General features: G+C 44.1%; 1 protein-coding gene across 1 annotated transcript in view; it reads right to left on the bottom strand.

Annotated features, from left to right (window-relative positions):
• The window catches only part of ENPP2 (ectonucleotide pyrophosphatase/phosphodiesterase 2), a 91,932-nt gene that overhangs the window by 32,980 nt on the left and 36,497 nt on the right, over nt 1-22,455 (bottom strand). Inside the window, 9 exon segments of the mRNA XM_018058157.1 lie at nt 63-150; nt 315-402; nt 2,025-2,152; nt 2,871-2,902; nt 6,512-6,637; nt 9,661-9,769; nt 11,952-12,104; nt 16,629-16,701; nt 17,950-18,015. Of these exon segments, the coding sequence (XP_017913646.1) occupies nt 63-150; nt 315-402; nt 2,025-2,152; nt 2,871-2,902; nt 6,512-6,637; nt 9,661-9,769; nt 11,952-12,104; nt 16,629-16,701; nt 17,950-18,015 (863 nt within the window).

The following is a 22,455-nucleotide window of genomic DNA, read 5'->3' as shown; positions in this document are numbered from 1 at the left end:
GAAAGGGGCTCATATGTTAACTCCGGATTGTTTTCCTGGTTTTGATGAAATAAGTGACTTACCGCACATAACGTTGTAAAGTTCAATGTTTTCAAATGGAGGTACTTTGGTCTTGTACTTAAATGTTGGGCCATAACCTACAAAAACAGTCTTCCAAAAGAAAAGAAAACAAACAAAAACAATTAGGCCTTGCTAATATCCAGGGGCAACCCTCCCTCCAGTTATGAATGCTCTGCAAGCTTACTCACACCACCATTCCCACCCTTCTTTAGAGCCTCTAAGATGCTCTTCAATTCATAGTGCTGGGAGCATACCTGCATACTGTTGGCCTTGTTATCAAATCCATGGTCTCCCTGGAAAAAACATTTTCCTGATGGTTTCTTATAAACCTCCAAAGGTTTCCTAGAGCGAAACGATTGGACAATCAATCAGGACTTCTCATAAATCGCTCTGATAAAAGTCCAACGCACAAAAAGATCTGTTAAGAAGTGGATTGTACTAATACAAGCGCATTCCTCCCACTTTGACTGCATCATTCCCAGGGTGATGAAAGATGATGCTGTCTTTTTGCCCCCAGTGCTTTGGCCTTGACGATCAGCCTAGAAGAGATTGGGAGGTCTGGCGCCCTCCTCCTGTCTCACAGTCGCATTGAGCTGAGCACTGGCCACAGGCACGGACACACCCTGTAGGTGCTGCTCGCTGCTCCCGACCACCCCAATTAAGAGACGATCACGCTCAAGGAGTCCCACGAAGCTTCTGGTTTCCCAGTGCCTTTAAAAGTCATACCCACACTACACTGTATTGAGTGTGCAGCAGCATTGTGTCTAAGGAAACAGCACGCATGCCCTGATTGAGGATGGCGCTGTCGGAAAAAGGGCACCAACAGACCCTCTCGATGCAGACTCGCCACAAACCGTCAACTGCCTGCTCATGTGCCCCACTGGCTCCGGGACTGAAAGAGTCTCTGCTCTGGGACCAGGTCTGTCTGGCTCACTTCTATATGCCTGTCCCTAGGCTCCCCGCTCAGCACACACCCAGCTGGCGCTTTTAAAATGTGTGATGTTTGATCAATGAACGGAGATCTGTATTCCATAGAAATATTTGCATGCAGATTTCCCTGTGAACAAATTTATCTGGTAATACCACTGGAAAGTATAACCGAGTGGTAAGCTTAACACATGTAACAGTGGCACAGCTTAACGAGAGCCAAGCCTTACCGAGGCAGTAGCTCTGTTTAGAAACAGAAAACGGAAACCGTGCTCTCGAGACATCAAAAGCATTTGAGCTTCCTTGTTGTGACAGGAAGATGCCTTTTGCTTAGAGTTATGTAGCAGTTTTCCAAAACACTTATATGTTAATTAAGACAAATATTTCCTAAGTACGTACAGGTACACGGCACTGAAGTAAAGCACTTGGGGAAAAACAAAGAAATTAAAGAAATTTCCTTAATCTTGGGAAAACTACTTTCAGCTTGGGATAATTAGATATGTGCGTATAATAACTCAACCATTCAAGTTCAGTTGAGAGGATGTGCTGCTAATTAAAATGGCTGGCTTTGGTTTATGCTAATCTGCTCAACCGTCTTCCTGTTTTACTAACTTCTACTGAACTCCCAAGTTTTCTTCATCAACACATACGCGCCCCCTGCAATGGAAGCGTGGCTTTCTGACCACTGGGTCACCGGGGAAGTCAGGACGTTTATTTTTATGATGGCTAATGACCTCACCGCGCTGCAGCTGCCTTACAGAGCTACATACAGTGGAGGGCTAGTCGCTCAATCATGTGCGACTCTGCGACCCCCAGGGCTGCAGCCCGCCAGGCTGCTCTGTCCGTGGGATTCTCCAGGCAAGAATACCGGAGTGGGTAGCCATTCCCTTCTCCAGAGGATCTTCAGACCCAGGGATCAAACCCAGGTCTCCCGCATTGCAGGCGGATTCTTTACTGTCTGAGCCTCCAGGGAAGCCCTCGGGGCCGAGGGGATGGTTATGAAGGTGAGAAACAGGGGCCACCTGTCCCCAAGGTACCTTGCGACGTGCCATCTGCGCTCCACCAGTAAATGGACGTCTTCAATCCTTCTGTTGTTGGCGTAGTGCAAACGTTTGGGAAGGTGCTGTTTCAAGTAAGGCTTAAAGTGCTGGTCTGGTTTTTTACACTGAAATATAAATGGACATTGGATTTTGCAATGGAGAGTCTTCTAGAAGAGTCCAAGACATTCTCTCCAGAAAGCTGAAGGAGGCTTTAAGTCACAGGAAAGGCTAATTCGTGAGCAAATGGAATTTGCGACACTCCCCCCCATCAAATAATAAAAGCGGGAAACAGATTCAAAGGGATTAGGTAACGTTGAAGAAGACATGGAAGGGTATCACAGAGGGGAGTTAGAAGTTTTTAAGATACGTCCCTGACTCGTGGGACTGTCACCCAGAGCAGCTCAAACTCCAAGGCTTTTCTCAAACACTCTTAAGTCCAGGGGTGAGGCGGTGGGGGTGGGTGCAAAGAGAAGGGAGAGCGGTGAGGTTCACAAGGTCATGTCCTCAGGCGCTTTTAAGCTGTCTAATCTGGGTTGGGAAACAACGGAACAGAACGGGGCCGTGCCCTGGTTCAGAAAGTGCAAGGGTCTGTTTAACCAAGGATGAAGGTTTTTCAGCCCTAATGGCATGATCAAATGTTCCCATTCTGGATCACTGCCAAGACCATTAGGGAGCCCGCTGTTGTCCATGGGCCAGGATTTTTGAAAGCTCTTAGGGAAATAAACACACTGGATGGCAGGGCGGCAAGGAAACCGCTCCTCTCACCCTACAGGGAGGCGAGCACGGGTGGTGAGCATGTGGAAGTCACTCCAAGGGCAGAGGCCCGGGGCACACAACACTTACCGTGAGATTAGCAATAATGACTTTCGGGTCATCTGTTCAAAGAGAGAAGGAGAGAGTTCAGAAGAGTGGACAAGAGTCACCGAGAGAGACCATTTTTACAGCAAGAGACTCAATTCTTTTCTTTTTCCTAGAAGTTATTTAGATTTTGTTTCAAGTACATGTAAAACTCTGTGTGGGTATTTAATAGCTCAGTATTTAAGATGAAATATTTCAGTAAGTGGAATATATCAAAATAAGTAGAAATTCCGATGGTAAATGTCCCTGCTAAGTCTGGGTCAACTTTTCTGAAAGGGAATTCCTCCTTTCAGAGCACCATGATGTTGCTGGGTAAGTGGCTTTTTAAAATTCTCCCAGCCGACTCACAGACTTAGAGAGCAAGCTTATGATGGCTGGGGGGAGGCTGCAGGGAAGGGATAGTTAGGAAGTCTGCAATGGACATATACACACAGCCATATTTAAAGTGGCCGATCAACAAGGACCTACTGTGGAGCGCAGGGACTCTGCTCAATGTCACGTGGCAGCCTGGAGGGGAGGAGAGGGGAGGGGAGGGGAGTTCGGGGGAGAATGGACGCACGGATGTGTGGCTGAGGCTCTTGGCTGTTCACTTGAAACTATCACAACATTGTTAATCAGCTATACCCCAATACAAAATAAAAAGTTTAAAAAAAAGTCCTCCTAAAGAGTCCCTCTGGAGCCTGGATTGAGTTTATGTTAAACACCAGGAACCATATTGAGGCATTTGGGGCTTTGAATGTGACTCCCTATGTAGCCGCAGATCTTTGAAACAAGTGACTGCTCACTTTTAAGATGAATCTTCTAATCCACTGAGTTATTTTTTTCTAAAGGGAGTTTGGTTTCCTCAGTGATATCACAGGTCTAATGACACGAGTGGCTGCCGCTTGTCCGCCACACACGCACACGCACACGCACACGCACACGCACGCACGCACGCGCACGCACACGCACACGCACACGCACACGCACACGCACACGCACACACACACACACACACGGACCTCCTTTTCACTACCAGCAAATCAAGGATATTTTAGTCAATATCCTGAACTAGCTAAAAGTAAAACTATGCAAATAATAGCTGTGTGTAAACTGTGGACAGGATTGTATTATCTGAAGGTCCCCTTATGGGCGTGCGGGAGTGGGGAGAAAGAGGAGATTGTAGGTTGGTTGGATTTTGTTTTGTTTTCCGAAAATTTGCTTCAGCATGTCATTATAGAAGCAGCAGCAAAGGAAAGCAGCGTTCGGTAGAGACACAAACAGGCAGGAGGGAGCCGTCCCCCGAATGTAAACACCCGCGGAGTAGGTCACGCCTGTCATTTCCTGCTGTGTCCCCTGGGCCCGGGGCATCGTCAGCGTGCAATAAACATGCTAGTAAACAGAAGCAAAGACTGGTGGACACTGGTGCAAGCTTGCCTGGCCGCATAAACATGCACTCTGCAAAGACAACGCTCAGAATCTTAGTTCTAAAGCTATGAAATTTAAGGATAAATGTGGATTCCCTTCTACTTAAATTGGGCTTAAAGTTTAGTTGCGTCTTTCAGTGGCAAGGAGATAAGTAACAATGGTAGCCACAGTCCTTAACCCAGATCGCATCCATGCCACGTGCAGTCTCTGTAAGAGCACTGGAGGCTCTGTCTCTCTGGTCACTCACGACAGCTCTGCTGGGGGCCCTCACTGAGCCAGTGGGCATTTAGCAGCGGAGGGGGGGAATGTGCCAACCGGGACCCTGTTGGCAAGCCATGCTTTCAACCTCTATACTCGGTGACCTCATAAACCACAGTCCTCAAAGGGACCAAAGAGAGTGAGTTCGTATTCTTCGATAATGAAGAAAAATTATCATTATCTCAGACAAATCCCAGAGAACTTCTAGGAAACAACAAAAGCTTGAGCCCACGTGTGGGACACCAAGCCTCCAATCCGGAAACACTCAGCTCTCACGCTGCCGGCTCCCCGAGAACGAGAGACGCCTCAGGACAGGGTGGTAGTTAAGGGTCAGGGAAGCACCTGGGTTTCAATCCCAGCCCTGCCACTCCTTAACTGCCGCCCTCTTAGCCGCTTACATCATCTCTCTCTGAGCCTTGATTATTGCTGTTTATAAGAGGAGATGGTAGCGCCTGTCACACGGGGCCATTGGAAGGATTCAGTAAGATGTGTATGTATCTGGCTGAAGACATCATTTCAACTACCACTTACTTTGCTTTGACTATGTGCCCAGCACTAATCTAAGTGATAAGTAGAGAAGCTAAGTAGAGAATCTCCCTTCTACCCTTCCCAATAATCATGTTACAGGTGAGAGACGAACGCTCAGTGTTTAGGAAGCTTGCCCAAGGTCACAGAGCAAGGCAGCCGGCAGAGACTCGAACTCAGACTCGAACCCAGACAGCCCACCGCCGCCGTCTGTGCTCTCACCCAGCTTGCTCTGCGGTCTCTCACAACATGGACGGCGTGTTTTTAAGATACAAGACGTTTAATTATTGGTAGTTACCATTTCACTGGCCCCAGGACAGCTTTTCTTCCCCTCCCAAAATAACCTTCCTATTACTTTTAGAGATGTCTTGAATATCTTTAGACAAAGCGTCTCTTGCATAAGCCCTAGAAAGCAAATACTAAATCAGGAGGCACCCGGAGGTCACGCTGGCGAGGGCCAGCCTATCTCAAATGAGCAGAGAAGAGGGGACACAGAGGACCGAGAAGGCGCGGAGAAGAGAGGGCAGAGACACCCACACTGTGTTTATTTCTCAACGTTGCCTGGAGCTGACCTTGGAACGCTTCCCGTTTGTGTTGACTCAGGAACATCATTTGGGAAAAACTTTAATTTCCCAAAGCTTTCTGCTTGGTGCCAATGGTTTCTTATTCCCAAGGCTAAAAATGCTAAAGGATTTTTTTTTTCTTTCCAAAATGCAGCATGTCTCTAATAAAACTACAGACTTCTCAAAAGCTGGGTGGTGGGGCAACATCTAAAACCTCTTAGCCCATGAGTCAAAGCTCCCCTCGGTGACTTATCACAACCCCAACGTGCAAAACAGAAGCGATAAGACTATTCCTGTTTATTTTATTCTAGTCTTTCAGAGCAGCTGCCGCTTTTCAAGGGCTTCACAGCTTCCCCTGCTGGGTTCTGTCACTCACTTTCCATAAGGTGAGATCCCCTTCATCCAGGCTCCCAGGAAGCTCCAGGCTCTGGGGACGGTTCTAACCCTGTAGCTTCAGCTAGAGAGGAAGCCTGAGCCTTTGGCTGGAAAGTTCTTCTCTTGTAAACAGAAGTTTATGGTTATACACATGCCTCAAATTAAGTGTATTTTCCACATGATAAAAACAAGACCAAATAATTATATAATGCTCCCAGGGGCCAGGAACTATTCTAAGCGATACCCATAGATTTATTTTCACAACAACCCTATGAGCTAGTTGTTTGTTATCACCACTTTTTTTTTTTCCCTGAGATTAAAAAAAACCAAAAAACAAAAAAACTGAGGTTTAGCGTTTCAGTGACTTATTCAAGTTCACTCGGCTAAGAAATAGCAAAGCCAGGCTTTCCCCCAAGTAGTCCAGCTTCAGAGAACAAGCCCCTTCTCACTCCACTATGTTACCATTCTAACAACTTAGTGTTTCAAGAGTCAACTTACATTTAGCATGATTGTTGAATTTGGGTCGAATTCTTCCTAGAGTTCCTGGCACTAAAATAATATCATCCACATTAGTCAGGTAATTGCTCAAGAATTCTGTTCTATCACATGTGACATCTTCCATTCCTATGGGAAAGGGGGGAAAAGTATTTTCAGGCAATTATAAAATTAAAATCTCAACATAGACACTAAAGATAATATTCAGGCACAAGGCTCCCTCTCTTGAGACTTCTCAACTTGACTTTTTTTTAGTGCTTCTTTACATAATCTTTTCTCCAGACTTTGATTGAGTCGTATCATCTTGCAGCACTAGAAGGCTGCAAATGCATCGTCTCAGTTAACATTTTAAGTCGTTCAGCAAGTACAACAAGATAGAGGGAGCAACCACGATCTTTAAAAAAAAAAAAAAAAAGATCATTATGAAGAAGATATATTTGTTTAAAAAAAAATCCCAAATCGCTTTAAACTCTTTCTAGCTGGGAGTGGTGCAAATCACTGGAATGTATAAGAATCTCATTTTCCAACTCTCTTCTCTCTCTAATACATCTCCCGACTTGAGTACATAATCCTCATTCTGCCTTCACTGGTGGCCTTGGATGTTACTGAACAAACAATGCTGGAAACAAGAGAGAGAAAGAAAAAGGTCAACCCCAGTGACCACCCAAACTGAAAAACAAAATTACGCTGTAAACAATGCGATCAGGTACAGCTGAAAGCTAGCAGCTAGAACGCAGAAAGGGCTAGGCAGCGAAGTTTTAAATCAACAAATACTATCTGCCCACCAAGGATTTGCTACCTACCTCTCATCAAAAATTTCCTTGATCAATGATAAAAAAATAAATAAAAAGAAACTCAAATTTTAGAATGACAAATCATGGAGGCTGGGAGAGAACTTCATTGTGATTTCAGAATTTACGAGATGAGATGAAGCTAGAAAGGCTTAATATATTGCTTTGTACAATTCACTATCTGAATATTCTTTAAGAGGGGGAACATAAATGATTTTTTAAAGGATACCTTAAGGTTCTAGAATAAATAAATATAGTGTGGTCCTGATCCAATAAAATTTAAATTATGACTTTCTGGGATCCCAGATTCAGACCCTTTCCTTTTTTAAATACAAACTGGAAGGAAGTAACCATGATCTTCAAAGAAAAATCTATTTATACAATCCTTATGAAAAAACAATCCCAGATTGCTTTAAAATATAGATAGAAAAATATATCCCAACATAGCACAAGGGCTATAGATTTGCCTTTCAACATTTAAAATCTCTGGAAGAAAAATTAAAACAATAAACAGCTATATGTTCTAGTGCAATGTCTACTAAGGACTTCCCAGGTGGTCAATGGTAAAGAAGCTGCCTGTCAACGCAAGAGACACGGGTTCAATCCCTGGATCGGGAAGATCCTCTGGAGATGGTAATGGCAACTCACTCCAGTATTCTCGCCTGGAAAATTCCATGGAGAGAGGAGTCTGGTGGCCTACAGGCCATGGGGTCCCAAAGTGCTGGACAAGTTGGACTGGACTGAGCAACTGAGCAGGCACGCACGTATAATGCCAACTAAACAGCAGCGTTCACCCAGGAAGGGCAAGTCTCTAAGTATAGATGAATGGAAGGCTAGAAAGATCTCCCACTTTCTCCCTTTCTAAGTCATGTGAGCCGCCCCAGTGGTGAAGCATCTCTCTTACTTTCAACGTGCTTCTCAAGCATCATCACCCTCCACCCTCCAGGCTAACTCTGGCGGTGGTGTCGGTGTTCTCATTCTACAGATGAGGAGGCTGACTTGGAGAGTGTTTTAAGTGGCACAGTGTAATCTGAACTCCAACGCAACCCATTCTCACTCCAAAGCTTGGACTCTGAAACGCCAGACAATGTTACCTTCTAAGAAAGAGAAGCTAAGCCATTTCAGAAGGCTTCCCACCAGCAAGACACAAATTTTATCTAGCCAAGACTTTTACAAGGCTCCAGTGTTGACTCACTGGAACCCCTCTACTTCTTAGACATCTGGCTCCACCATGTGACCAAATGTCCTTGACACCTCTGGGTTAAGTTGAATCAGCTGTGTCACAGGCTCCAAATTCTCTATCCTCTCTGCAGCTCTCCACCAAGTCAAACTCTTGGGGCACGGTTCTGCAGAGTCACGTTTAGTCCCTGCAGAAGAGCAAGTTAATCCAAGGGCTCTTTTTTTTTTTTTTTTTTTTATTCTCATAGATCTTCTAGAACATTCTGTAAAGAAAACTTCAGGCCCAGAGCAGCAGTTTGATTGGGGAGATTTATTTGCCCAATCTTAATAGAACCACCAGCTCAACCAATTTTCTTCTTCTAAACCCTCCTAGAAGGGAGCTGCCCGTTTTCCAGAGTCATGGTTTCAAGTTTCGAGTTCTGGAATGCAGGAGGCGCTCTCTGGAACTCGGTCTGCATACCTCTGATGCATCCCTCCCCCAGCTCTATCAACATACAATGTTTAGGATGCTCTTGATCCATGAATTTTTCTCCTTTATACAGAGATTTAGAAAACTGCTTCCTAAACTGTTTCTTCCTCTCTCTAACAGTCGTCTCTGCTGAAACAGGGTCTTCTGGCTTGGGTCTAGAATTCACTCAGGGAATGAAGGGAAATAATTTCCCTTATATGCCACTTCTATAGCAGAAGCCTATGTCTCTACCTTTTCATCATGTTTAGATTTATTTTTTAGCCATGTGACTCATGTGAGCTCCTTTTAGGGTTGTGATTAGCAGTAATATGTCATATTCACAGAGGAAACTCTTACTATCACAAGGGAACTGTCTGCAACTTTTTTTTTTTTTTGCACTGCGAGACTTATGAGATTAGCTCCCTGACCAGGGATTGAGTGAGCCTGGACCCAGCAGTGAAAACACCAAGTCCTAACCACTGGACCACCAGGGAATGCCCTGCAATTTTTTAATAAGAGACAGATTTTGGAAGAAAGGACAGGAAGTCCCTGGTTTTGATTGGCATGAACGCAAGGGTTATCTCAGGTCATCTCGTAGTTTTGAGTCACAGTCCAATTTCTTTCCCCATCCTAAAGAAAGGGGGAAGGAAGCAGAGGAAAACAACCTGGGATTTCTGGGATTCCCCGACAACACCAGAAATGTTATCTATTTAGATAAGGAAACAAAGTTTCACCATGGTCTCCAACAAAGATGACATTCACACAGCGATGCAGCTTTAGTTGTTTCAATCCGTCCATTAACTGCCCCACGGTTTTGTCAATGTCCCTCAGAGGATTGGTCATCTGGAAAAAGGAGCAAATTAGTCCCTGAAGGTGTTTTTTTTTTTTCCCTTGATCTTCTAAACATGCTGGAAAGAAAACTTCAGGCCCAGAGGCAGAGCTTTGTCCAGGGAGATTTTCCCATCGTTCTAAACGGAAACCTGGTCTAAGCACTTCTATTTGTACTCTTTAAGGAAAGTTAAACGTCTCCTCATCCAAGCCCTTTCAAGATTCTTTGATACAAAAATTGAAATATTAAGGGCGATTCTTTTTTTAGAAATAAAATGGCCTTTCTAAAATATAACAATGTTCCTTAAGTCCAAGAATTTTGAGAGTGAGCAGAAAATCAGATGGACAGTTTAAGCTTCTTGATCCCTGAGTGAAATCACTTAGGCTTTGAACCAAGGCAAGAAGATGGAGGCCAAGGGAATCAAAAGCAGCTCTCAGGTTAAATGGTAACCTTTCACTGACAATGCTGAACTAGACCATCACTAACACAATGAGACCCATCTAGTGTTCCAAAAAAAGCTTGACTGTTAATTTCTGACAATAGATTCTCAAGAGAAGGTCCTCTCCTAGGAAACAAGTTACTCCTCAGTTTAGTCCCTTTCAGGCTAATCATGAGTAAGATACAAATCTGCAAGAGTCCAAACTTGAACAGACGTGGATCACTGAGCTTGTTCTAGAAAGTTTCTTATTTAGCCTAATGAAAAATGAAAACTCAGTTCTGCAAAGAACATTTCCAAAGCGTAAGAATCATAACTCATCTCTCATGTTCTTGCCTCAAATGGAAGTTTCTGACAGCATGAAAGTGAAACAGTTAGTCACTCAGTTGTGTCCAGCTCTTTGCCACCCTGAGGACTGTAGCCCCCAGGCTCCTCTGTCCATGGGCTTTCCCAGGCAAGAATACTGGAGTAGGTTGCCATTCCCTTCTCCAGGGGATCCTCCTGACCCAGGGATTGAACCGTGGTTTCCTGCATTGCAAGCAGAGTCTTTATTGTCTCAGCCACTAAGGAAGCCTCGTAGCATGAATGCCCCCACATATTAGAGGTACTGGGGACGTCCCTCTCGGCTCTGGGCAATAGAAAGATTTTCAAGAAACACCCCATCAGCCAAACCCCTGACAGTACTTTAGCTGACTCTGACAACTGAGCTACAGTCACACACATCCACTCAAGGTGTCTCCGACAAGAACAGAAGGGATCCGCATATCGTCTTTCCTAAGACATATAATATTATCTTCCATTGGCATCTTCTCAGAGGACTCAAGATCTTTCCTCATATCATGTCATCAGTAAAGTCAAGGTGTAAATTTGTTTTCCTTTACGACAGAAGTCAGTATTTCAAATTCTGTCTCAAGGAGTAAGTCACAAGTGAAAGTTTCAGAGCGACATATGCCGCGTAATCTGACTAACGGAGGGTGGACAGTGGCGTTTGCTTCTGAGGAAAACATGCTCTCCTCTAAGACATTCACTTAGACACAGAAATACCAAACGCACAACCCATAGCAACCCCTGGCAGCAGATTAATTTCCTTTGGTCGACAAGATGACTCAGGCTAAAACCCAGAACCTACTTCTCAGTGATCAGTTCAAACAATAAATAAGATAGTGCCTTGGCGGTATCTGAAGGTGTCTGGAAAAGAAACACCTAGAGGCCATTGTGAAGGTGATGCAAAGAGAACCCACCGCCCACGTCTCTACAAGGAAACGCGCCCGCCTCTCCCCACCTCCCTCCTGCTTCACCTCCTTCCGTCTGTGCCCCAAGACTGCCTCTGAACTCGGAACAGGCCGCTGACCTAATCCAGTACCCTACTGAGTTCTAATCCACACCGTCTTTGAGGATTTCCCCAACTACCTTGCTGGGTTGTTCTCAAGAACCAAGGTTACAAACAACTTTGACAAATTCTGTGGAAAAGTGCAAGCAAAACCAACAGCTCTCTTAACATTCGTTCAAGCCAAATGTTCACACTAGTTTGGGGGCAACTAACTCTAAAGAAAGTAGGTGGGTGTTTGTTTTTGGCTGAGCGTTCAAGAATGCTTCGCATGAGTGCTAACCTCTGAAGTACTAGATTCTTCTGGACTCAAAGCCCAGGATGGTGCACCAAATGTTTTCTGAAATGCACTCAGCTGATTTTCAAACCAGGGCACTGAAGGGAACCTCCAGGGCTGCCCGCCACAAAGCTTTGGAACAACGGATAAACTTACTTTGTCCTGACGAGCTTCCGCGGCATAATGATCCATCCTATGCACTTTTCTTCTTTTCTTTGGAGGAGTAACTGGTCTTTCCTGTCTCCTCTTAGGGGTAACCTTCCTCTTAGGTCTCTTAGCCGGAGTAAAAGGTGAACCATAACTACGCTCCTGTACTGGCGGATAGAGATGTGTGGGCTCAGAAGCTGTCTGTCCCTCTGGGTCAGATAATAAAGCTCACACTTTGCCATCTAGGGTCAGTGAAGTCTTAGGTAGAAACGAAAAGCAAACTAAGACCTCTTCTGAAGCGATTAAAGAAGAGACTGGTATGAGGGACGGTTTGGGGAACTCTACAGGGAGAAGCCTCCTAAATTGAACTCGACGCTGCTGACGTAGCTTCTTCACTGAGAACGAGAATATAATTTAAGAGTATCTGGCTCTCTCATGTGGATCTCTTTTGGCTGAGGAGCCTATTTGTGGATACCCCTGAAGGTGACACAGAGTTCTGTATTCCACAACTCCTGCGTCATGGAGAGGCTGGTCCTTGGTTATGAGATACTCTCCACTTATAAAGTACTCGCTGAAAAATAAATACTAATCACTCAGTCATTTCAAGCTGCGGAGGGATTCATGGAGGTAGCTTCAAGTCAGATTCGGACAGGTATCTGTTCAGACCACCAAATATATCCATGCAACTGTCACCTTCCTTGGAAAGGATCAGGAAAAAAAAATTTAAACCAAGGATGAAATGAAACATAAATACCAAACAATCCTCCTTGGTCATGAATATACTGATATTTCCACAAATCAGGAGAGCGTTTCACACTGCTAATTTAGGTTTCTGGTAGAGAGGAACCCCAAGCCAAGAAATAATCATAAATAGAACTGTCATTATAAAAAAAATTCTCTCATAAAATTAGATAAAATGAAAAAAGTCATTAAGATCTCTTCATCTTAGTATATCTATATCAAGAAAGAGTCTACTTATCCTCTTTCTGTTAGAAATTCCCCTCTTGGTGGTGGTCTGGAAGGTAGCGACTGTTCTATGCATCTTGTTTTGAAAATCTCTTGGGTGTTAAAGGCTGATACGTAAATTGAGGAAAGAAGATAACCTTCTGGGACTTCCAAATACTGGAGAAAAATAAGCCCCTGATTTGCGGATGGTGCAAAGGTGAATTGAAGCAGCAAGGCCTGCCGTCCTCCTAGCTGATTTCTCTCGGGGGGACTGTTCTGAGAATCATTCGGATGCGAGAAGGGGCAGAGGAGGAGCGATGTTAGTGTGTCCCCGGGACGCGTGTGCCATGCGGCGTCACTGTGTCCAGAGCAAGCACTGCAGAGACGCTGCCGTCCCATCCTCTCTCTCCCGCGGAGGATGGACAGACACAGCACCTCCCCAGACTCTGGTTTGGTCTGCTGGTTTGTTTTTAAATGCTTCCGGTTCAGCCAAGTCCCCATGAGATGAGAAGCAAAAGGGAAAAGAGAGCTCACCATTTCATGGCCACCAAACACACTCAGCTAGCGCTCAAGTCTGCCCATCGGACCCCCGGCCATTTGCAAGAGACCTCAACATTCCAAAGACTCCAGAAACGAGCCCTTCTGGTTGCAGGAGGTTAGAGGAGCAGCAGGGGATTTAGTCAAAATGAGTTTCCATCCAGGGATTATACGGCACGTATCTCCTTCTTTGAATGTTAGAGGTAGACGGAAGCTGAGTTTTCACTGACCAGCCATACTTTAGTCTGACTTTAGAAGATTGAGCCTGAGGTTATTAAAAGGATGGGAAGGAGAGGGGGCACATTTTCCTGCTTTTCAGAAGGATACTCTGCCGTCTGAAGGTAGTAACTAGCCAGCCAAAGCTCTGCCTCCGGGCCTGAAGAGCAGCCGAACCAAGAGTCACGGAGAGAAGCACAGGAGCTCAAAGAGGAAAAGGTTGCGCCAAAAACCAAAAGCAAGCATGTTTTCAGAACATTCACCATCACACTATGAAACCAGGAGCGGCATGTCACTGCTTGGGGCTGCAAGCCCCGTGTGTGGTCACCTCATTTAATAACCTTCACGAATCATCCTGAAAAGAGGTATACTCAAATATCAGGCGAAGAAAGCACAAATGTCTGCTGTTCTGGAGCACACAGCATGTTACCAGATTGAGTCAGTTTGATTGAATTTCAGATGCAAGGTATATTCTCATTAGATGTAAAAGACAGCATGTTACTGATTTCAACAATAATCTTTCAGCTAGTATAGTCTTTGCATGCTCTATAAAGACAAGTGAGAGGTATGTATTACTAGGTAGATAAACCAATTTTGTCTACCACACACACACAAAAGAGGTTTTTCTGGCTTTGGTTTCATGTTTAAAAAGTATAAACTGTTTTGTGTTTCTTTCAGTAAAAAATAAGATTTCTCGAACCAAATGAGAATTAGTTGAAATATGAAAATACCCCTTTCCTCTTAAGGGAAGAAAGTGATCAAGTTCTCAGGTTATCGTAACAGAAGGTACATTCCAACATCTCATCATAAATGCTTTACCTGGTGGATATATGAGAATATCCCAGTTATAAGAAGCATTAATACTAAAAAGAATATAGCAAGAATCTTTCTAACTCTCAGTTCAGAAATACTGAGGAAAAAAAGATTTATATGTTTATGAGAATCCTGAACCTAGAACCATCATTACAGCCAGTTAAAGCATCCTGTATTATGCTTTATCGCCGCTCGGTACTTAAAAAGCTTTTAATTCATTTCTTGATCAACAAACACACACTTTCAAGTAAGCAATTATAACTTAACTATGTATATGAGAAATCCAGAGATGTTTGTGGATAAACAACATTCACTGCTAAGCCTTATAAGTTTTAAGGAAATGAAAATTATAAGAATTATACCTTCTCTGTATTGTAAAAAGCCACCTTTTGACATAAAGAAAATGTTCTGTGCGGTTTGAACATGGCTGTTAATGGACCGCTTTGCTTGTCTCCTGTACTGCAGGAGAGTTTAATGGTTTTCTGTTCTGGGAGTCAGAAGTTCCATTTCCAACTTCACTTACTAGCCAGGCAACTGGAGCAGGCCTCCTGAAGTACCAGCCTCTTGCTTTTTAAAGATGGCTACACCCATCTCTGTTTGCCTCTGTTACAGGGTCTTCCAGGGATACTATTATCCAAGCAAAAGTGAACCTTTAATCAGGGCACATGGAACTGCTTAGGGCTTGGGTTTGTTTTTTTTTTTTTAACATCTTAATAAAATGCGGCTCCTTCTGTTCACTTTAGATTAATCTCAAGGAAAATCATCCTAAAGATAAAACGGCCATGCTTGCTGTGGCAAGAAGTTCTGTGTTTCATGTATGCAGATGCTCATCTCCCTGTATCATTTGTGTCTCATACTCATGCGCAGTGCTTAAACATCAAAGGAACAGGAAAAAGAGCCTCGGACTCACATGACTTCAGTGACTTAAGGCAACCTAAGAATGTTTCACGTAGCCGCCAGCTTCCAGTGCTTAAAGCAACCACCACTGAACTGATGCTAAAGCACTCAGAAGTATTTATGGTTCTCAGTATTTACTGCCTTTGTTCAAACATCCTGCATTTTGATCAGAAATACTTAAGCCAAGACACACTTATCTGTATTTCCTTAGTCATTCTTATGCTGAACATGGGAAACTTAATTACAGCCAACAGTGCTGCCATTGGCTCTCTGAGAACAGGAGGTATTTTCCATCATCAAAGAGTTTGCGAAATAATCTCATCCAAAATCAAGTTTTATTATGTTGATGTAGACCTCACCACCTCAGGAAGAAAGAGTGGTGGAAAACATTTAAAATATTAAAAGATTTAGGTTCCCAAACCCCATCATATTTTAAAATGATCTATGCTAAAGCACTGGGAGAATTTCCATCACCTGATAAAAGGGCAGCATAATAGAATCTCAACATGCCTTTCCCACCTCCTGAATCTGAAGTCCTACTGGACACTACCTCACAAACCAATTGCTCTCCTAAAACTCCTGAGTGTTTGCTATCAGGGTGTCACACTGCTTTGCTAAACAGATTCATTCAATAGTGTTTTTCTCTCAGTTAAGAATTTGTTTCCCTTAAGGGGGTTGAGGGATACGTCCATAGCCTTGATCCTGGTGATGCTCTCACAGGCACACACCTATGCCAAGATTCATTAAATAAAAATGTGTCCAGTGCTACTGTGTTTTCCAGGTTGTCTGTACCTGCAAAGGCTACTGAGCTGACCTATCTTCTCTGAGCCGCACAACCTTGCTAAGGGGCTTAAGATTCAGTTGCACTGCCTTGTATTGTAGGTTCCATCTCTAGATTCTTTTCCACTCCTATCCCGGTGACGGCAAAGGCCAGCCCTTCCCGGTCCTTCGTCTTCTGACTGATGCCGGCAGGACTAGAACCTATGAACACCAAGAGGCTGGAATATATGAACAGCAAGCTGGAAGCCAGGAACACCCTCCTATGAACACCAAGTTTAGGATATGCTTGCATACCAAATCAATCTGAAATGAAGTTCCTGTAAGAAAAACAGGTACGTTTAGGATTCTTTTAAATGTTTTCACTCTTGCAGTTCCTTGACTCTGTATCCACTGTACACACACCAGCACGCTAAGAGACTTTGTGCAAATCCTGAAATCAGGTCAGTAGGCGACGTGGCCCAGGGACACAGGCTCTCAGGCAGAAGATAAGCTACTAACCTCAGGGCCAAAGGGGCCATACTTGTGTCCAGAGAAATCAGGTTGTTCGGAATAGAAGGCATAGACTGAAGGCCTACGGGAAAATTAGAAGGTTCAGAATCTCCCCCAAACCACACACAATAAAGAGTGTCACATATCCCTACACATTGCCAAAACCACCTTGCAAATCAAGTGGATCACCCAACCACTGTTAGTCTTACCATGAAAAAGTCTTTTTCTTGTTTTTTTTTTTCTGTTGTTTTCTATTATTTCCACATCCACCACCCTCTACACCGCCCCTACTGTGGTAACTACCTGGTTACCACCTTCAGGAATAAAAGCTCACGAGGAAAATCTGAATGCAAACTCAGGTCTCTGATCCCTAAGATAATAGAACCCAGTGAGAGTTCACGGGGCCATGCAATCTGCAGCCTGAAAGAACTCCATTCAAGTGAAAATCATCAGTCTTCTGGATTGGGAGTTTGGGATTAACGGATGCAAGCTATTATCCACTGAATGGATAAGCAATCCTTACTGCTTACACAGGATTGTTTATATACACAGCACCGGGGACTACAGCCAACATCCTGTGATAAACCATAATGGAAACGAACACGAAAAAGAACGCGTGTGCGCATATATGTAGCGCATGCGCAAGTCACCGTCCTGCACAGTAAAGACCGCTCCTGCTGCTGCTGCGTCGCTTCAGTCGTGTCCGACCCTGTGCGACCCCATGGACGGCAGCCCACCAGGCTCCCCCGTGCCTGGGATTCTCCAGGCAAGAACACTGTGGGGGTTGCCATTTCCTTCTCCAGCGCATGAAAGTGAAGAGTGAGAGGGAAGTCGCTCAGTTGTGTCCGACTCTTAGCGACCCCATGGACTGCAGCCCACCAGGCTCCTCCGTCCATGGGATTTGCCAGGCAACAGTACTGGAGTGGGCTGCCATTGCCTTCTCTGACAGTAAAAACTAATGCATTGTAAATCAACTACACTTCGATAAAATAAAACCTTTTTAAAAGTCAGTCTTCATGCTTTCCCGATTCTTGGGATGCTGCTGGTTTATTTGCCAAAGCCAAGAACTCCCTCGAGCGCTGCTGTGGTGACCAGGATTAACAGCTGGAGTAATTCATGTAATTAAACGGTCCTCGATAACCTGAGTCCATTGTGCCCTAAATCCCTCTCACGGAGGTCGCGTTTAAGGCTCAGAACAGCAAAACTAGTAACAACAGCAAACCTCGGCTGCGCCCCTCCTGCACAGCCCACTGAGCTATTCACCCAGATCCACCCTGAGACAGAAGTGCACTCGAGGAAGAAGGGGGGAGCCGGGGAGGGGCACAGATACCTTTCGTGGTCCGGCAGGGTCAGCCACTGCAGGATGGTCAGTATCCTCCGCTCGTGAGGGATCACCCTGTGGGGCGGCAACCAGTAAGCGTGAGGTTAGGAGGAAGCTCCACCAGCTCCTGCCTTTGCACCCAGGCCAACGGCTCTCTACTTACCACCATCTGCGTTCACCTCACTGAAGTAAAAGATCCCTTTTCCTATTAGTGTTTAAACGTCCATTTCTATTTCCAACAGGTCATGTTAATCAGCCTCGGCCACAGAAGATAAGACTGGAAACTCTGATTCACAGTCAAGTGAAGAATCTGCCTTGCTCACAGAGGCTTGGCTGCAGACGAAAAGGACCCCGGACTCGGAACCCTTGCTATTTACTGGGCAAAGCCATTAGCTATGGCCAGCAAGGGACCAGGACTTATATCCTCAGTCCGCCTTCTGCTAGCACGACCTCTCTTGACCTCTAGACTTCTTTGACCTCTCTCAGCCTCAGTTTACTCATTAGCAAAATAAAGATAGCAACACACACCGCACAGCTTGGTTGTAAGGATGAAGTGAGGCAAGATAGGCAAAAGGCACGCACAGTGCTTAGCACATAGTAAGTGCTAAAAAATGTCCTTATTTTTATTAACCATCAAGATAAGTCACCATGCTATCTCGAAACAGCTATATGACTTAAGAAACATTGTTGAATCTGAAACTTTAAGTTCCTCATCTATAAAATAAGGGGTTAGGAAAGGTATTCGGGAAATTATCTTCTAGCTCTATAAAAATCTATCGAGAATAGGCACATATAATTATGAGACTGACAAAAAGGGTATAATCTTCATCCACAATGAGTTTTGTGTTTAAGTCTCATTCCTCTACTGAAATATAATTACCCTCAGTCTGGCACTCGTTTCAAGAGCCCTCGGCTAGCACGACAGCACTGTATCGTGGATTGACTTAGTCACATTAAGATGCTCACAAGCTGAGTGATGTCTTTATGGGGAAATTCGCTTATTCTTTCCCTAACAAGAAGCATAACATACTTTTCTGCTCCCTCATCCGAGATCAGGCATTGGAGTGTGTTGACAATAAATTTAAACTGAAGCCCAAGTTTAACTGTGGCTAGTAAAAATGATTGTGGCCGAGAGTGAACCTTACTGTAAACTGTGGTCTCTGGGTGACAATGACGTGTCAATGGAGGTTCATCATTTGTAACCAGGGTTCCACTCTGGTGGGGGATGTTGATACTGTGGGAGGCTGTGCCAGTGTGGGGATACAGATGGAGGTATTGGGTTGGACAAAAAATTGTTCAGGTTTTCCCATAAGATGTTATGGAAAAACCCAAATGAACTTTTGGGCCAAGCCAATATATGGGAAGTCTTTGCTCCCACTGTTCAGTTTTACCGTGAACTTAAAACTGCTCTAAAAAATTAACTATTAAAAATGTGTTATGGGATACTGGGTGAGCCATTTCAGCTTTCAGTTTTGGTAGACATGAGCATGGGCTAGCCGGGGGAAAGACAGGCCTTCAGAGTCACAGTAGGTCGCTAGCGTTGGCAGCTCCACTCAACAGCCTCCCCCAGAGTCTGCCCCCCACCCACCCCCATCACCACCACCCTTGCTGGAGAGACACTGGGCCTGCCATTCCTCTCTCCAACCACTTCTCCCTCCAGAACTATCCTACCAGCCCAACAAAATCATGTTTACCATAAAACAAGTTCTCATTTATACAAATTCCAGTGCTACTGAATAAACGTGATCTTATTACATCCTATAATTGAATAAGAAGTAGGCAAAGCCAAGCCAGGTTAATCGCCTGAGGTATTTAATTCCTCAGCCTTAGAAATCCCCTGTATCTGAACAAAATAATTACATATTCTGAATTCTTTCCTAACTTAAAGAAAAGCGAGTGTCGTAGTCTTTTCACTGTGCCTGACTTCACTACCTACCTACAAGCTGCTTTATTTTATGCAATTGGTGTTAAGTCATAAAGATGGATTCTGATGGACTCACTTGATGCTACTGGAAAAATACAGATTAATAGAATTTGTTTCAAGCTCAGAATGCTCACCCTTTAAACGCCTTCTTTGGATGGGGTACTTGACAAGTAGGGGGAAAAACATCAGCTCTGAGGTTTACATCGGTGATGTGACTTTGGCAAGTTACTTAACCTTTTGTTGCTTTATAAAATGAGCTATCTTACTAGGTGGTTGTAAGGATTAAAAGAGATAATCAATGTAAAGCACTTAGAATAGCATCTGGCACATTGGAAAACGTGAGCTTCTATCGTTATGGACTGGGAGTTTGTGTGTGTGTGTGTGCGCCAGCCGCTCAGTCGTGTCTGACTCTTTGCGACCCTGTGGACTGTAGCCGCCAGGCTCCTCTGTCCATAGGATTCTCCAGGCAAGAACACTGGAGTGGGGTGCCATTTCCTTCTCCAGGGGATCTTCCCAACCCAGGCATTGAACCCAGGTCTCCTGCATTGCAGGCAGATTCCTTACCATCTGAGCCACCAGAGATGCTCTGGATTCACGGGCCCACAGAAATGATACACTCACTCATGAAATATCTGTTAAAAGCATATTACATTCAAGGCATTTGTGTGAATATAAATAAAGATATAAGATGCCCCTACCAAAAAAAAACCGATACGGAAGAGTTACCATTCTCTGCCTGGAGAGATAAGCAGGCAATCATTCTTTTCTGGGCAAGGGCATGAGCGTGGTAAGAGCGTGAGATGAGCACATGGGGCTCTGCGTATCCGCTGAAATCATGACCTTGGGCACAACAGTTCACCTCTCTAAGCCTTGGTGTTCTGATCACAGACGTGGGGAGTCACACAGAGTGGTCTCCAAGTTTCCCTGTAGATCTAAGACCGCCTTTATGAAAAAGCCTCAGAGACTAGAAAAGACACGGCCCCGAGCCATGTTTAAAATCGGATGCAGACACAGCACCAACAGATCCGGCAAAGGAAGCGTGTGCTCCAGACAGAAAGGGATTCACGCCGTTGTCCTCACCATTACTGGCTGATACAGATTTTCTCATGAGGCCAAGTACATTAGACACGTCAGAAGAAGAAAAGGAAATAGGAAAAAAAAAAAAGGAAGATGAACTAGATGAGGAATTCAGTGCTAAAGGGGAACAAGCTACCTTAGGTCACATATAGACAGCCATTGCTGGTCCTTGTTGAAAGAGGTAATGTGAATGAGAAAACAAGTACCATCTGTTGGCTGTTCTCTATGTACTAAGCACCCTGCTAAGGACTTTAAGTAAGTTAATTCATTCTGTCTTCATGATGCCCTAGGGTGAGGACACTATCGTTCCCATTTAAAGGTGAAGACATTGATTTGCCAAGAGATTAAAACCCTTGTCCAAGGTCAGCAACCTATTGCGAAGCAGAGCTGGGACTGGAATCAACCTGAGACACATACATAAAGGGAACTCCTGCTCTGGGCAAGAGTCGATAGAAAAGAACCTAATGGAAACACAGCTGAGCATGATTCTGAAATGAAATACTACCATTTGAAAAGCAAGGCTAATTCTAGGTTGCAGGATGGAACCAGCTTAAAAAGACGACTTTCAAAGTCTAAGTCTGTCGTTTGAATCTGCTTAAATTTAAAAATCTCCAGTATGGACGATGTGTGGCTTTCCTTGACGTATATTCCAATAAATGCCTGGAAGGGTGACCATTTTTTTTTTTTAAGTTCTAAAGACACTTTTTTTAAAAAAAGAAAGAAAATGAAACCAGGTCGCTTCCAGGATACAGAGATAAAAGAAGAATAGTCTGAGAAGCAAAGCAGAACTACAGGTGTCTTTGGAGCACACAAAAGCTACCTTCTTATAAGGTTTGAAATGGGTGGAGAAAATTACCATTCAGAACCGGAACACTAAGCCTTTTCAATGAAGCTCTGCAGCAGTTTCGGGGGGTAAGGTGAGGACTAAGTATTAATTCTATTGTTGGGGCCTCTTCATTCTGTCAGCCAAATATGTTGTGGAGAAGAAGAAATCACTTCTATAAGTATCAATGACAGCCAAGGGTTAAAAAAAAGTTATGCATAAGATCAAGCTGGTAAATCAACATGTCACTTCTAACATGCACATTTTCTCAGCCAAGAAGATCTCTTTTTAAAAAGGAGAGGGGGAGACTTTTAAGGGATACTCTCTGTCTTAGTTTCAAATCACCAAACCCAATTTCAATTTAGCTCTTCAAATCTGAAAAAGCTACCTTTCTTCCTGAATTTTGAGAATATAGACGGTGCCATTCTGGATTAATCTGAACCTGTGACTGCTCTCAGCACTGTACTATTACAGAATAGTCAGATATTTGTTACGGCATAAAAGGCAAATATGGAAACAGCTTTAGGTGGTTTAAAAAAAAAAAAAAAGATGGAAAGAACATCTCAGTGGGAACAAAATTCCCATGAAAGTTGAAACAGATTCCTTCTCTTACTAAGGAACCTCAAACATAATGAACATGTTGACACTTTTATTAGGTAAGTTTCATCTTAAGACTGTTTCATGAACATTA

Source organism: Capra hircus, chromosome 14 (genome assembly GCF_001704415.2).
Source record: "Capra hircus breed San Clemente chromosome 14, ASM170441v1, whole genome shotgun sequence".
Taxonomy (NCBI): Eukaryota; Metazoa; Chordata; class Mammalia; order Artiodactyla; family Bovidae; genus Capra; species Capra hircus.
The sequence above is the reverse complement of the archived record's forward strand: the minus strand, read 5'-3'. Positions and strand labels throughout refer to the sequence as shown.